The 16,374-nt window shown below is 40.6% G+C and overlaps 1 protein-coding gene across 1 annotated transcript in view; it reads left to right on the top strand.

Moving 5' to 3' along the window:
• Window positions 1-8,107, top strand: part of LOC137266331 (uncharacterized) — a 58,857-nt gene extending 50,750 nt beyond the window's left edge. The window contains exons 7-11 of the mRNA XM_067801817.1: window positions 1,573-1,836; window positions 2,606-2,782; window positions 3,717-3,805; window positions 4,296-4,436; window positions 4,911-8,107. Of these exons, the coding sequence (XP_067657918.1) occupies window positions 1,573-1,836; window positions 2,606-2,782; window positions 3,717-3,805; window positions 4,296-4,436; window positions 4,911-6,657 (2,418 nt within the window). The 3' untranslated portion in view covers window positions 6,658-8,107. The remainder of the gene's footprint in view (window positions 1-1,572; window positions 1,837-2,605; window positions 2,783-3,716; window positions 3,806-4,295; window positions 4,437-4,910) is intronic.
• The last annotated feature ends 8,267 nt before the right edge of the window (window positions 8,108-16,374 follow it).

Genomic DNA, 16,374 nt, shown 5'->3' with positions numbered 1-16,374 from the left:
AACCAGTCAGCATCTACCCCTAACAATCACCCCTAATGGTCACCTCACTGACCAGCACATCATAAATCTTTCCCACTGTGCATCTGGGTTCATGATATTAAGAAACATTAATTACTTCAAAATTAGTGATGGACTTGCAAGAAAAGTTTTCCAGTTTCAAATGCAAAAGGGTTATCAAACAGTAAAGTGACCGATATATAAGCACTGTGTGACATTTGAAGTGTCAGACATTTCACACTGACAAGATGAAATGCAGTCAAGTTGTTAATAGCAGGACATTGACAAACAAAGCTGACACGATGTATCAAGGGCCTGTATCTCAATAGTTAAACCAAGCGGGCACCTGTTTCATAACTTGTCCAGAACACCAGGAAAACCTGGAGAAGAATTAGTTCAGATAACATACACTGTGTACAATGAATACAACTTGATACAATGGCACTGTGTGTGAGTAGCATATAAAACTGTGATCAAGTTCTCTAACCTGTCACTGAGAAATAACTTACAACTCTCATCAGATCACAACTGAAGGGGTGACCACCTTGGCTTACACTGCAAAATAGGTAGTATTCTTTTATAAATGATGATGATGATGATGATGATGATGATGATGATGACTGATCTTTCATCTAATTATTGTGAACGTTATGATAAGAATAATGATAAGGTCACTGACACTGGGATCTGATTGTTAAAACAGCAGCCAATGAATGCCACCATCCTTAATTTTGAAGGTGTTTCAACAAAATCTGTCAATGAGGGCACATATTGTAATGAATTATATTCTCCTAGAATGGCACTAGACCAGTCTAAATGTTAACTTTGGCACTAGGCTATTACACATGTTAAAATAGTCACAAGGCTGGTTTAGAAGTTATTATTGACAGTAGGCTAGTCAAGTGTTCTGTTTGTCAGTTGACACTGAGCAGACAAAGTGGTCAAAGTTAATGCTGAACTAGTCCGGCTCAGTTTTGTGGTTTATACTTTATGGTGCTTATGCTGGATGTGCCTCAAAGTCAGCACATATGTTTGTGTCCTTTTGTGTTGATCTTCGATGAGCACATAACAGTCTCAGTTTTATGATTTTCTTTTGCATTTGACAATAGGATGACATGTTTACCCAGTAAAACATGTAGTGTTGACCTCAGTTTTTCTGTTAGGTAGTCTGGGGTCAGGTGTTCACACAGTGGAATGTGGTTGTGGGTTAATGTATCTGGATGACTTGGATCCTTTACCAGGCAACTATTGGTTATCTTGAACCTAGCTTTTTTATGCTGACTTGCAGGGCATTTGTCTAGTGTAGTGGTTAAAGCGTTTGCTTATCACTCCAAAGACCTGGGTTCGATTTCCCTCAATGTGTGAAGCCTGTTTCTGGTATCCCACCCGATGCTGGAATATTGCTGATGGCAGCGTAGAACCATATTCACTCACTCACTGAGGCTGCCTCGAGACAAGTGGGGCAATCTGATTTAAGCTACATTCCTATATGGTATAATTAGCAATGTTGTTGCTGAAAACGGCGTAAAACTAACTCGCTCAGAATCATTTCATGACCTTTGTCGTCTCTTACAGTTGTCCCAGGGGGTGCAGCAGATGAATCTCGATGGAAGCGACTTCGACCCCTCCAACCTTCCACCACCTCCTCCCGAGCTGCTTCAGCAGCAGTATCTCTACGGCACTGTCCCCGACAGCCGCCAGCAGGCAATCTTCAACAACCAGTCGTACCCCGGAGGTCAAGGTCAGGTCAGCTACAACCCCGTGCTGGGGACTGCTGCACCGACACCACAGAGCCAGAAGGCACAGGTCTCCAACATTCCTCAAAGCAGACCACTCCAGGTAAGACTGAATACAGGACGTTTGATTTGTCCATGATTAGTGAAGGTTAGGGTTCCAGTTGGTTGTTACAGATCCGTCTTTGTTCACTGATATGACTTCTTGTTGGAGCTGACTAGCAGGATTGACTAGTCATGCATGTCATCGTATACAATCTGTGTAATGGATGCTTATAATCTAATCTCAATGACCTGATTGTCTGTATAGGCTTTATTATATACAGACTGTAGTAATTATTTTGATGGCTTACAGTGAAAGGGATTTTAAGCAACAAATAGAACAAACAAAATAGTGTCTGATATCGGCCATTCAGTATCATGTGACTGGGGATGTATGGGGCTTTTAACAAAAATGGGATCAAATCAGTTTCAGTAGTACCCTTTGACGGTTGCAGGAATGTTTCTAACAGCAGTATCAGTCCACACTCATTAGCGACTTTGATATCCGTTGCAACTGCAAGTATTGACAACATGCTGGGGATTGTCATAAGCAGTGGATATGTTTCAGCTTGGGTGCTATGATCTAGCAGTGCCTTGTACAAATACTGCTCTGTCAAAATTCTTTCATGCTTACACTATTGTAAATGTTCTGGAAGCGGTAATCTCCAAGGTATACGTTCATTATTGGGCTTAGCCATAGCTGCATCCTGGGTATATTGGAGAGTTATCGGAACATCTACCCAGGAGATATCGAGGTAGGTACAAATACTGCTATGTGAATGTTCTAGACGTGCCCTGTACAGATGCTTACTGTTCCAGTGTTATTGTTCCAGGTTCAGAAGCGATCCGTGGGTCAGCAGCCCCCTCAGACAGACAAGCAGTTCAAGTTGGTCCCCATCCGACAGGACAGCCAGACCCCAGATCCCCTGCCAGCCCCCATCCAGCAGAAACCCAGTCTCGAGGTCATTGACAGACAGGTCCTGGAAACACTTGATGACCACGCTATTCAGGCAAGTAGCAACCATTTTTCCTAGTTCCGTTCGTTTAAACCAATTTAGATGTTTCTGAGACATATTGCAATGCTATACCTAACTGTAGTTGTGTAAATATTGATCTTCAAAGTTAAAAAATCCCTGAACTTTAGAGTTAAGGACACTGCACAACAAATGTTACAGAGTGTTCTTGAACTAGAAATACCATTTCTAGTATTTCATTTTGGTTTAACTATGATTGTAGTCCTGTTCAATCCTGAGTAAGAATTATGACCTAGTGAGCCCGTATTGATTGAATGTACCGGGCAAAACAGTATATTGGCATAGAAAGAGCTTTTGCTCACAGTGATTGTGGCAGTGATTGGGAAAGGTAGGGCCATAGGCCATTCTGCTCATTAGAATAAAGTATAGCCCATTGAAATTTTAATGTTTACTACTGATACAAGGGCAGTGGCCCATTCCAACGTCAGAAAATGGCGAATAATTCTGAAAATGGCCTTTTGTCAAAGTACCCTCTCCCAATCCTTGTTGTGGCACCCCATTATTCAATGTGCAGCAAGAAATTATTAGCTAGTATCAGATAGAAAGGTATAAAATGCAAATAGGAAATTAACCTGGTCTTTAGCTTGTTTGTATTCTTGTTTGTGTCTTGTCTTGTCCTAATTTCCCAGGGTAGAATCGGCCTTCAGCAACCTGTGCTTGCCCTAAAAGGCGACTATGGTTGTTGTAAGAGGTGACTAACAGGATCTGGTGATCAGGCTCGTTGACTTGGTTGACACATGTCATTGGTTCCCAATTGTACAGATGGATGGTGATGTTGTTGATCACTGGATTGTCTGGTCCAGACACGATTATTTACAGACTGCCACCATACAGCTTGAATATTGCTGAGTGCGGCATAAAACTGAACTCACTCACTCCCTTCTAATTTCCATGCATGTTTTGTCAACAGGTTTCAAAGAGTGACCACAACAGCTTTAGGGACCTGGTTTGGGATTTGATCTACTCCAAAAATATCACCAATGAAATTGAGAAAGTCAGGTGAGTTCACCTGTTATATTTTAACATACAGAATCTGAACAGCTGACATTTTATGTTCAGGGCTCACTTGTGCAAAGCGATCTTACAATGATCGCTTGGTGCTGATGTTGTTGATCTCTGGATTGTCAAGTCCAGACTCGAATAATTACAGTTTGCTATCATATAGCTGGAATATTGTTGAGTGAAACGTAAAACTAACCACACTTACTCATTTCAGTACAAATTTGTTGACATGGTGTCCCTGGTGTTATGTCTGTACGGTAATGTTTTGTGAAAAAGAAAGTTTCAAAAACTCATGGCGTGTATAATGCACACCCAGTATAGACAGCTGTTTTGTGGGAAACAAGTGACTATACTCAAGGAATCTACTGATTAATTGTATTGGAAATGTCATTCAATATTGTTACATTTGATAAGAACATTGACATATTTTAACAATGCTTAAGTGTAGAGTTGTCTGTGACAGTAGATGTTCCTGATTGTTTTGCAGAGTTATTTTCCGTTGGTTGGCCACCAAGAACCTGAAAGAGATGAATTTCGACAATGTTGAGAAGGGCAGCCCAGAGGAGGTGCTGATGGGCCTCAAGACTGGCAAGACAACATATGCTATGGTGTTCGACACCATGTGCAAGTACGTGTCACAGTAGAGATTTACCCTCATGGACCGCACAACATTTAATCTATCTGTTTGCATGTTCTGAACCACTTTTTCTGAGAGGTATTCATTCATGAACTTTGCATCCAGAAAAACCAACAGGTTCCTTTAGCTAGTTGGCTTTTAGAAAATATATTTGATATTTCAATGTATGTCCACAATAATTGTCCAGGACTGCTATTGTCATTACCTATTACAGTGTGGGATGCTAAATAGTAAACTGTGATACATAAACTTGCATCTCAATCTCTTTGGGATTCTGTGTCCCATCCTTGGATGAAACAGCTAAAATACTAAAGGGAAGAATGTTCTCCCAGCAGATGCTAAAAGTGGACAGTTTCTGTGGGAAAAAAGATTAAGAATCAATATTACCATGTATCTTGTGAGAAAGTCTATTTGTATCATATATAGCAATAATCATAGTGTTGATTATTATTCTCTACTTTTCAGCTATGCTGGTCTCCATTCCAAGATCATCAGTGGTTATGCTAAAGGCGCTGACTATCGTCCTGGACAGAAGTTTGAGCCTGGCAGCAACCAGCACTCCTGGAACGCTGTGTACATCTACGGAACGTGGTGTCTGATTGATGCTCATTGGGCTGCAAGAAGAATCATCGGCAAGCAGGCAGCATCCGAAGAATTCCATTACCAACTTGACGAATATTTCTTCTTGCCTGATCCCCACCAGCTTATCTATACTCACTTTCCTGATGATCCCAAATGGCAGTTGTTAGAACGCCCTGTCAACCTAGAGGAGTTTGAGAATATGCCCCACATGAAACCCCAGTTCTTCAAATATGGTCTTGAGTTCGTCACAAACAGAACAGCAGTCATCTACAGCAGAGGAGAAATTAACATCAGGTTGAGGTATCCTGCCCACAAGATGGCTGTCGCCTTCAACTTCACGATATCCACCGAAGATGGGGAGGAAGACCTGCGTGGGATGAAGCTCAGTAGATACGGTATGCAGGAATCAACAGGTGGAATAGCATCATTCAAACTTCGTCTGCCAGAGAAGGGGTCATACATACTGTACATCTACGCCAAGGAGGACATCCCAGAAAACAAGGAGAATGTGTATGCTCAGGTCTGCGAATACAAGATTGTTCAGGAAGAAACACCAAAACCCGCATTCGAACCCTTCCCACCATGCTCTTATCTAACCTGGGGTCAGGGGTCAGCCTTCTACCGATATGGTCTCACCACGTACCAGAATTCCGCAACAATGGTGACAAGAGATGGAAAGGTTGAACTCCAGATCCGTATCCCGAAGAACATGCAGTTTATGGGCAAGTTGAAGCATTGTCACATGGATGATTCTGAGCTGGAAGGTTATATTATCAACCGTGTAGTTGGGAAGACTGCTTTCTTCAACGTCACTGCACCAATGAGGGGAGAGTATGGCCTTGAGATCTATGCTAATGACCCTGCAGCTGAAGGCTCGACGCTGTACCACATCGCACAGTATCTGATCCAGTGCCATGAAGATGTCAAAGCAACACCACTGCCCAAACTTCCTCCAGGGTATCTTGGAGCACAGCCGAAGTTCTCCGAGTATGGTCTGTGCACAGCAAGTCACAATGACCCTGTTATCCACTTAGAATGCAACACAGTCACGATTACCATCAAGTCAGAGAACGTCTTGCGTGTAACAGCAAATCTCATCTGCTGTGAAACCGAGAAAGATCACCCTGAGTACGTGTTCTCCCACACCAAGGGCTCGATGGTAACCTTCATTGTCAACCTTCCCCAAACTGGGTTCTACAAGCTGCAGCTCTACGCCATCCCAGCCACTGACAAATCCCAGCAGCTGCCTGGAGTCTACAACTACCTGATTAACTGCCAGAAGCTGACACAAGCCGTGTTCCCGTTCCCGAAACAGTACGCTCAGTGGAAGGAGGGCTGCTTCATGAATGAACCTGGCATCATCCCAACCACGACAACATCTTCTGGACAGACGGTCAGCATTTCCCAGCTTCCTCCAACTGTCAACTTCCGTGTTGTCATCCCTAAAGCTGAAGCTGTTGCGATTGTCAGCGGAGAGAAGTGGACACTCCTGGAGAGGCTTGCTGGTGATGAATGGGCTGGGACCGTCGAGGTGGCTCCATATTATGGCACAGGTACCAAGATCACCCTGAACGCCAACTACGGCGGCGACTCCTCCAGCTACAACACCCTCCTGGAGTACAACGTTTAGTTTTCTCTTTTGATAGAACATAGTTATCCCCATGTATGCTAATGTTTTTAAGCAATACTGCCTTAGATAACCAATGTATATTGTTACTCCTGTAAATGTAGTGCATTGTGATACTGTCGGACTTTGCTTGTTGAAAACTCTGTATCTTTAATGCATTTATTTCTCTGTGTTGGGTTGCTATGGCAGCAAATTAAGTGAAGCCTTGCCGTCTATTTCATTGGTTCATGGCACAGGTAGGGGGGAGATAATTCCATTATTGTCAATGACAGACCACGATGTAATTTTGTTTCTGGTTAATGTATATAATTATTTATATACTGGCGTTTTTTATTTTCCATGTGGGAAAGCAACTAATTATTTCGAAATGTTAGATTTGAACTTATTGTTCAGTTGACTAAGATTATTGATAGGTAAGTAACTTGTTATGGTATTTGTGTAAGATTTATTGTCATTTTTCAGATCTTTCAGAAGCTACGTCTTTCAACAAATTTTCACATGTATTTCCTTTGCCTATGCACTCAAATGAATAAAACTGCATTAATATACCCTCCATTTCCAGGTACCCTCCATAAAAAAGCCTGTATGTGTTACATTAGCATATAGTTTATACCATTTTGCTTACAGTACAGTCAGATATACCGCATAATTATCTAAAAGTGTTTCTTTCAGGGAATTCTTCGCATTGCTTTACGGATTTTTAAGAGTTCAAATTATGATCCAATTAGTATGGATTTGTATCAGAATATCTAGCTTTCCACTAATCGTGTGATGACATTTTAAGGGTTATTATGATGTACACATGATTTTCATGGCTTTTTAGCAGGTGTGACTTTGTAACTTGCACTTTCATTTTTCGTTCATGACATTTTGGTGCAATTTAATTGTCATCTGTATTTTATCTCAATAAACATAAAAATTCCATCTTCAATTTCTGATCTGATTGTCATCTGATTTTCTTGTTTGCTTTGATTGGAACGAACAAAGAGCATCAGTATTGTTGAATTCTTTATTTACTTGTGTTATTTTAATTTTTGATACCAGCTTTTTCTAATTTTACTTATGAAGCTTATGCTTGAAAGAATGTTAGGGGGGACATCGTGTTGTGTGGTAACCACATGGTACTGTACTTATGCTCATATGGAAATATTGGTGAGGAACATCATGATTTTGATTTTTGAGAAAAGGAATGACAATTGGTGAGGAGAATGTTCGAGGCTTACAAGCATTTCTGAACTGCAAACGTTTATTTTCAGTTTCTGTAGAAAAATATGTTCCTCTTCGGTATTTCCATTTTCTTCTTTTCCTCTGTGTAAGCTGGTGCTAGGCTGACTTGGCTGTCCCAGATTATCTGAGGCAGATTAACACTGTAATTGGATGAACATAATTTTGTCTGATTTAGATTATCTTATATAGCAGTCTTGCTGCAATAAAGCTTACTTCAACTCTTGAACATTATACTTTGTCATCATTCATGTTAATGACATTCTTGTTCTTATTACTTATCACGAGTGGTAGCCTACTGGTTAAAGCGGTGCTCGGGTTCAATACCCCGCATGGGTTCAGTGTTTGAAGCCCATTTCTTGTGTCACCCTGCTGTGATATTGTGGAATACTGAAAAAAAGGCACAGTGAATCTAACTCACATATGATCAAGTTACATGGCCAATACTATGTGTTATTACACACTGGTTGCCTGGTCTAGCACTGTACAGGCATGTGTTATGACACATAGGTTGCGTTATCTAGGACTGTACAGGTTTGTGTTATGACATGGGTTGCCTGGTTTAGGACTGTACAGGTTTGTGTTATGACACATGGGTTGCCTGGTTTAGGACTGTACAGTTTTGTGTTATGACACATGGCCTTATGTAGGATTGTACAGGTTTGTGTTACAACACAGGTTGTCTGGTCTAGGACTGTACAGGTTTGTGTTATGACACACATATTGCCTTATCTAGGACTGTACAGTTTTGTGTTATGACACATGGGTTGCCTGGTTTAGGACTGTACAGGTTTGTGTTATGACCCATGGGTTGCCTGGTTTAGGACTGTACAGGTTTGTGTTATGACACATGGGTTGCCTGGTTTAGGACAGTACAGGTTTGTGTTATGACGCATGGGTTGCCTGGTTTAGGACTGTGCAGGCTTGTGTTATGACACTTTGATTGCCTGGTCTAGGTCTGTGCAGGCTTGTGTTATGACACTTTGATTGCCTGGTCTAGGACTGTACAGGCTTGTGTTATGACACTTTTATTGCCTGGTCTAGGACTGTACAGGCTTGTGTTACGACACTTTGATTGCCTGGTCTAGGACGGTACCCCTTAGTGTTCATATCAAAATAAAATATCGGCACCATCACAAGTAGACCCCCATTTCCTCCCAGGGCAGTAAACTCAACTTTCCAACCACATATTTAATTATTATTTCCGCAAAATATAGTCACCAACACATTTTAAACATTGAAAATTCAAGTGAAGGTGATGTACATATACTTGTCATTCAGCGAAGGTATCTTTAAAACAGGTGACCCGGGTTAATTTTCAATAGCAGCCGGATGATTATTCCACTGGCGTTGAAAAGTGAGTTCGGGTAATAATTCAATGTTGAAAAGTACCTTTCAACGTGGGTATGTTTTCAATCTTACACCGGCCTCCGGTTGACCGGTGTGAAGGAACAAGAATATTAAATCAAAAATAAAAGAAATACCCTTCAGCCTAAGTTTACCATTCCACTGTTGGAGATAATTCGTAATATTTGCCGTAGTTATTGTCAGAATTGTCGTAACATTTATTCCTCAAAGAACATCTTGCGTAGCGGCACTCTCCTACCCAGAGTTCCGCTGCGCCGGAGGGTAGCGTAGTGGCTGAATGAAGCAAGGGGGGTAACTCCGCAAGTATTCCATATGGCGGACGTGTGATTCAGCAAGTATGCTGGGTATCGGTAACTTCCCAATTTTGGCAGTGAGGTGCAACACCTGCATAGTCCAATGCATAACAGACTGCCAGAAATGGGACAACTGGTGTGACCAATTACGATCAATTAGGTCTCGTCACTAAGGTGGTGACTATTTTGCTACTGCGACAATTAGGATCATTTAGGCACTGAGGATGAGAAGTGGTTAAGAAGAGAAGAATGTTTTATTTAGAGTATGTATAGATTTGAAGCTGAATTCCTTGTTACACTTATGCTCACTGTGGAAGAGAAAGGGCGGGTCCTGGATGGAAGAAAGCATGGGGCCGATAAGGTGAATGGCTATCGCTATCTCAGACGGAAAGTGTGCAAGAATGGCACAATTCCGTGGAATTGGTGGAACACTAGGAACACTTTCCAAATGCATTGCGAATAAAATAATTATCACCAATAAAATTCTTTGTTATTCTGCTCTGTTCTTAACTCTACACAGGAGTTGATTAAATCAAGACCCATTAACGAGGTGTCAAAAGGCTAATTGTTAGGTGTGTTAGGTTTGCAAACTATTCCATCATGTCTGTTTAAAGGTACTGTTTACACACGAACTGGTGAAATGAAAAACAAATTAGTAACATTGAAAAGATTGTTAACTGTCACGAGTTTAATTGTCAGTAAATGATGAATATCAGTGAAAGCTGGCAAATTCTTATCAAAACTTTACACCAAAACGAAGCTGTTCACATGGACGATATCTACGTTTTAAAGCAATTTGGTGCATGATCTATGTGCTGTTCATCTGCATAAAGCCTGCAGTTGTTTTCCCCGAATTATCGGAGGGAATTCATTTTCATTGTAAGCACATACACACTTATAACATATAGTGAGTGCTTTAAGTGAGTCTAAACATAATTTTGGTGGAAGTTTATAGTTAGATTTAACTCCCCTGTTCATTCACTCAGTCGAACCGGAAGCCGGCGAAGAACGATTTGACAAGACTGTATACATGGTTGTGTACTAGTTCATTCTAATGACAGCTTCACTGAAAAGGAGGCATGCATTTTTGTGCTATTTGTACAGTTTCTTCACGTATAATATCATATCTTCTCCCTATTAAGTCGGGGTTGATGACTGAGTTATTTACCTCCCTTACATTTACCAGGAATTTATCAACGTGGGTTCAAATCTCTGGTCGATTGTGTTCAAGCTTTGGCTGCACATTGTTTTTTTTTTAAAGTTAATCTACAGTAACCAATTGAAAGCTTGTCGTAGAGGCGACTACAGTACGTTAGGCTAGACCGGTGAATTGCAGTATAACCCGAAAACTAATTTACACAGAAAGGGGCAGCCAGGTATTCGAGAAGCAAGTAACTGATTCAATAACCCGTGTTGTGCAGTCTTCTTCCTTTCACGTACACCTTGCTGTCCCTTCCTCTGCACTCCTCCTCCTCCTATGAAGCGTTTCACTGAGTATTACATGTTTATTAGTTTTCGAGTTTCGATTCAAACGAACTGTAACGGGATCATGTGGCCTGGCTCGCTGACTTGGATGACAAATGTCATCGTATCCCAGTTGCATAGATCGATGCTCATGCTGTTAATCAGTGGACCATTCACAGCTTGAATTTTGCCGAGTGCGGCGCAAAACCGAACTCATGAAACAGGAAAACTCCTCATATCTACATCAAGCCTCACTTGCCTTATGCTAGAGGCAAGAGACGTCAGGGTAAGGCAACGTATGTGCATAATGTATTTAGATTCGGTAACTTGGTCATGACAAAATACCCGGATTCGTTAGAGCTCTGAAGATGCATACACAGTCTTCATGGAAAACAGAAACTAGGTCCTGTCCAAGGATGCAGTATTCGAAGTGTAGTTACAGTGAGTTGGAACACATCAAATCTTTTCTCATTTCCTCGATAGGTATACTTCTGAGGACTGACATTACCAATTTATTTTGTTACGGTTAATAATTTGCCGTCACAAAAGGCATAATTTAAGATATCCTGAATGAACCAGCAAAATATAACACTGACAAGTCTAAAATATTCAATAACATGTATTAAGCAGACAAGAGCAAGATACAAAGATTCATAATAGATGTTTCTAGTACAATGCCAACTGAATCAAATCTAAAGTAATGGATCACAAATATAATATAAACTGATGTCATGGTTTTCAGTGAGAAACAGTTCTACTAAATGTTTCACAGCGATCGGTCTTGAATGTAGGTCAAACGCTGAAGGAGAGGGAGACAGATGTAGGTAGGTCAATTGATGACACAACTCCAGTATAACTCCGAATGTAAGCCCGTGTGTGTGTGTGCCGTCAACACAACAGCCTGCCTTTATATACACAGTCACTGATTCTTTAGCATTCCAGCGAAATATGGAACTTTCGCGATCGGCCTAGTCTTTACCAACTGTCAAAAAACACTCATGCTCAGAAGACACTATGCCATCGAACACACGCAACGCGAAATGTCACCCATAACAACTATTACTCAAAACTCTAAACATTGTGACCCAATGAAAACTATCACTATCACTATAGTAATCCATGGTAACACAAATTACAGAAAATACACTCACGCAACAACTTCCTATTGTAAATACATGCTCTCGTTCGATCCAGTCAACAAATACCGAGATGTGAACTACTGCAGGACTGCTTGATTTACTCAAGTTTTTAATGAGATGCTGGTCGACTCAACTTGAGAGGTATGTGTAAGGGCAGGAGCAGACTTCGGAATCTATTCCAATAAGAAGGGGAATATTCCAGGGGAATTCCCTTAGTCCTTTACTTGTTGTTTGTCTTTTAATACTTTGAGCTTTCTGCTCAGCAATGAGGAAGGTTACCACCCCAGACCTACTCAACACAGATCTGCATCACCGTTTATTCATCTCCTTTACATGGACGACATTGAGCTCCTTGCCAAAGGCAATACCAGGTTCTCGTTGTCCAGTCCTTTTCTACTGAGACTGGCATGTCATTTGGCCTCGCCAAATGGAATACTCTTCATGTGAAACACTTTTCACCTTAAACTGTAAGACGTAACACTCTGAATGATAACAATAGGTCTCCTTGCCTTGAGGCATGGGAGCCTAAATAAAGGATGAATGGTATATATTATGTACGCGGACGTCTACCACATGTTGTAGATTGCATCAGAAACGTATATTTTGACTTTGATAAAATGTCAAGGAGTAAAATTGACACGATTTTTTCTTCGGTAAACTAATTTATTTCGGATACTTTTCGGATCAACAGATACAAAAGTTTTCAACCGAGTGGATTGCAATGGTTTGGTCAGACCTATCCCAGGGAAGATACAACATATGTTACATTTGACCACTTTCTAAATGGCATTGAGTTTTCAAAGCCAGACAGGTTCCTTTGCAATCTGTCTGTTACCCAATTACTCAGACCTTCAACATCTATTTTATATGACAACAAATGGGATGATCAGTGACGATGATCGGTGTGTGAAGGGTGAGGCCATTCATTTTAACAAGTGTCCAGACTTTAATTTGGTTGAATATATTGCGCGAGATTACTAAGTCTTCCAAATATTGAATATCCGCTTTCTGAAATTACGGACCTTACAGTCGAGATCGCTGTATTTTAAGGACAGGTTTTAGGAACTTTTTGCATAAAAGGTGTTTAACACGTATTTTTATAGCTCCAATAGTACATGTATAATACGGAATTAATTTAGTTTTTGTATTTTATCGATTATTTGGCATATCTACCGAGAATTTCATTTACACAAAAAATCACACCATTGGTGTCAACTGATAAACGAATGAGTCATTAGACCTTCTTGGACCAAGCCAAAATCAGGACACAGAAACCTACTTAAGGCATTATTTCGATATACACGAGACGAATATTCCACATGCAGTATCGGTCGTTATTAGATGAACGGTTTGAGTTTGAGGAACATGGACTCCTACCGTTTGTCTGAAATGAAATTCTAAACTGTTTCCTATAAATAACCTGTATAATTTGATAGAGCAAACATTTAACGTTTCAAAAACGAAACCATAATTGAAATAACTATGGTATCTTATTTTGAAAAGTGAAAGCAATAATAGATTCTTATGTGGCCTATAAGTTCTTTATTTATTCTGAATGAATGGTTAAGATTTAGGAAATGTAACAGTTAAATTTTAAAAAAGGGACATTTTAAATTGAAGTAACAAACAAAACAAATAGATTTGACCTGTAATTATTAGTGTCAGGCAAGGGGAAGTGTTTATTCAACACAATAAACTCGAAATCATGAAAGATTTATTAGAAAAATCTTATTAATGTGGCCTTTTTTCAATTTTTGTGAAATAGCAGTCTGCATTGTTGGAGAAAGGTCTGATCTTTTTACATTCGGGCACTTCCGGATTATACGTAATTAAAGCTAATATCTGAAGAAGATGTTACACATCAAATAACAGATTTATTATTTTGGATAAAAGTTTAATTTAATTGTGTTGTTTCAGTTAGAAAGGAATAGCTATTTCGGGTTAAAAGTCAGTCCCATCATATTTTCATCAACATATTTTTTCATAAATGCTATTTGTAAAACTGTTAATGGAAAAATCTTCTTCAGCTGTAGGTTGATTAAATTGATGGCTACACCCTAACTTTTCTGTAGCATAACATCTTATTTTCAAAATATGGTAGTGCTTAATCAGTGCACGGGAGTATATTTTGTACATATCTGTATTCAGAAATATTTGGCAGATTAGTGGGGACCAACCGATCATATCCAGTGACCAAATGTACCCCTAACATCACACATGTGTGCGTCTTGGGGTATAAAAGTATACTAGGCACGTAAAGAAACTGAGCATACACAAATTTAAAATCTAAATTATCAAACCTGTGTAGACACATAAGGATTTAAAGGATTAGTGACATGTACTTAACATGCATGTACGTGCCAGGTTCCGTGACGTCAGTGGTTTCGTCCTTGAGAAGTGTAGTACGTTGTTGCACGTGCATTCCGGGAAAGAGAAACAAAGCAACTGAATTCCACACAGTACTGTCACTTTGGAAAGGTCAACTCCTACCCTTGCGATCGTTAAACCCCCCATTGGGATGATCCATTGGGGAATGTCTCAACGACAAGTGGCTGCACATTTCCACCGGAACACCATTTCTGCACTTGTGAGACACAAATCATGTCATCGATCGTTCTGGACGTGTAACAACACCGAGACAGAACAGATGGATAAGGGTGACCCATCTTCACCACAGGTTTCAGACTGCAGTGATGACTGCCCGGAAAATCCCATGACTTTGCAGTATTCACCCCAACACAACGCGGCAACGTTTATGTAATCACTGGATCAGACCATGCCGTCCCGCCGTACGACCGACCTATCCTGACACAACGTCTTTGACAGGCTTGTCGAATGTGGTGCCGAAATCATGTCCGCAGACCCTTGATTTGGTGGAGAATTGTTGGTTTTACAGATGAGTCCAGGTTTAACATTTCCCATAGTGATGGACGTCAACGTACAGAGAGAAGAGAACGTTATGTGTCTCGGAGAGGAATCGCTTTGGAGGTGGTTCCGTGATGATTTGGGGTGGAATAACATCACGCCAAAGAACTCCTTTGGTGATAGTTCAGGGCATCTTAACTGGTGTGGGCTACAGGGATACGATTCTTCGACCTGTAGCAATTCTTATTCTGCAACGTCATGGCCCTGAGTTAACATTCCTTGCACGTTTGATAGAGTCTATGAGTCGCCGATGCACTGCTGTTCTCAATGCCGATGGTGGACGTACCCGTTATTGAGCTTGTGACATGGTCGTTTGATCCCTGTCCCTCTTGTGGGCTCATGACGTCATTGTGATTAACTTTTCACTTGAAATTCTCCCGACTTGTTATGGTCTCATGATCCCTCCATTAAAGTATAAATTATATGTACCTTTGACACTTTTATCGTACTTATCAACTGGGATAATATTTTGACAATGCACGGTTTCTATATGTGGCAAGTGTATAATAAATATAGTAATTTTATAGTGGATGGGGTAGTTTAGGCATTTGGGTGGCCTCAGCCACGTGGTCAGATGTCGGCTGTATAAGCCTACCCTAACTAGTGAATCGTCAGTCGTCCGAAAACCACATCGGGTAAGTTATCTATGACCTCGTGTCTTGAATCAAAACCATCTTATTGTTTGGGGAATATCACATTGTAGTTTTGCGGAGGGGGCAAAACAGTGTAGGAATTGGAAGTTTTTTTCTTGTTATTTTGGGGAGTAGGTGAAAGGGGTGGACGTAATTAGAAGTTAAGTATGTTTTAGTAGGATTTGGGTAAGCAGATGTTGTACACCTGAGTATTGAGCCAGAAATCTGCCATTTTGGTTTTTTTAATGTGGCACATGGGTGACTTAATTATACACGTGTGTCACCTTATTGTGATAACCCAGAAAGTATGACGTTATTTAGCAGGTAGGCAATATAAGATCCCCTAAATAGTCCCATGTCATTCTCATCTAAATCACTAGGGAGAACAATTGGATCTTATAATCGTGACTCTACTGGCTTTGTTGGCTGTTTAGCTCCCAGATAGAAAATGGAAGCAGTTCATCATGGCATCCTTAGGAAGAATCACACTGGACTAGTGAATGCTACAACGTGTAGAAGATGTGGTCGACAATCCGGCCCAGTTTAAAGTTCTAACAACCTTCATGAAAGCTGTGATAATTGGAAAGAAAACCCCACAAACCTCCTTTGACCGTGTCAGGACATCGCTGTTCTTACCTAGACTGGGGCCCAAAGCTTACACCCTCTCCCTCTGTA

The sequence above is a fragment of the Haliotis asinina genome, chromosome 15 (genome assembly GCF_037392515.1).
Source record: "Haliotis asinina isolate JCU_RB_2024 chromosome 15, JCU_Hal_asi_v2, whole genome shotgun sequence".
Classification (NCBI taxonomy): Eukaryota; Metazoa; Mollusca; class Gastropoda; order Lepetellida; family Haliotidae; genus Haliotis; species Haliotis asinina.
The sequence above is the reverse complement of the archived record's forward strand: the minus strand, read 5'-3'. Positions and strand labels throughout refer to the sequence as shown.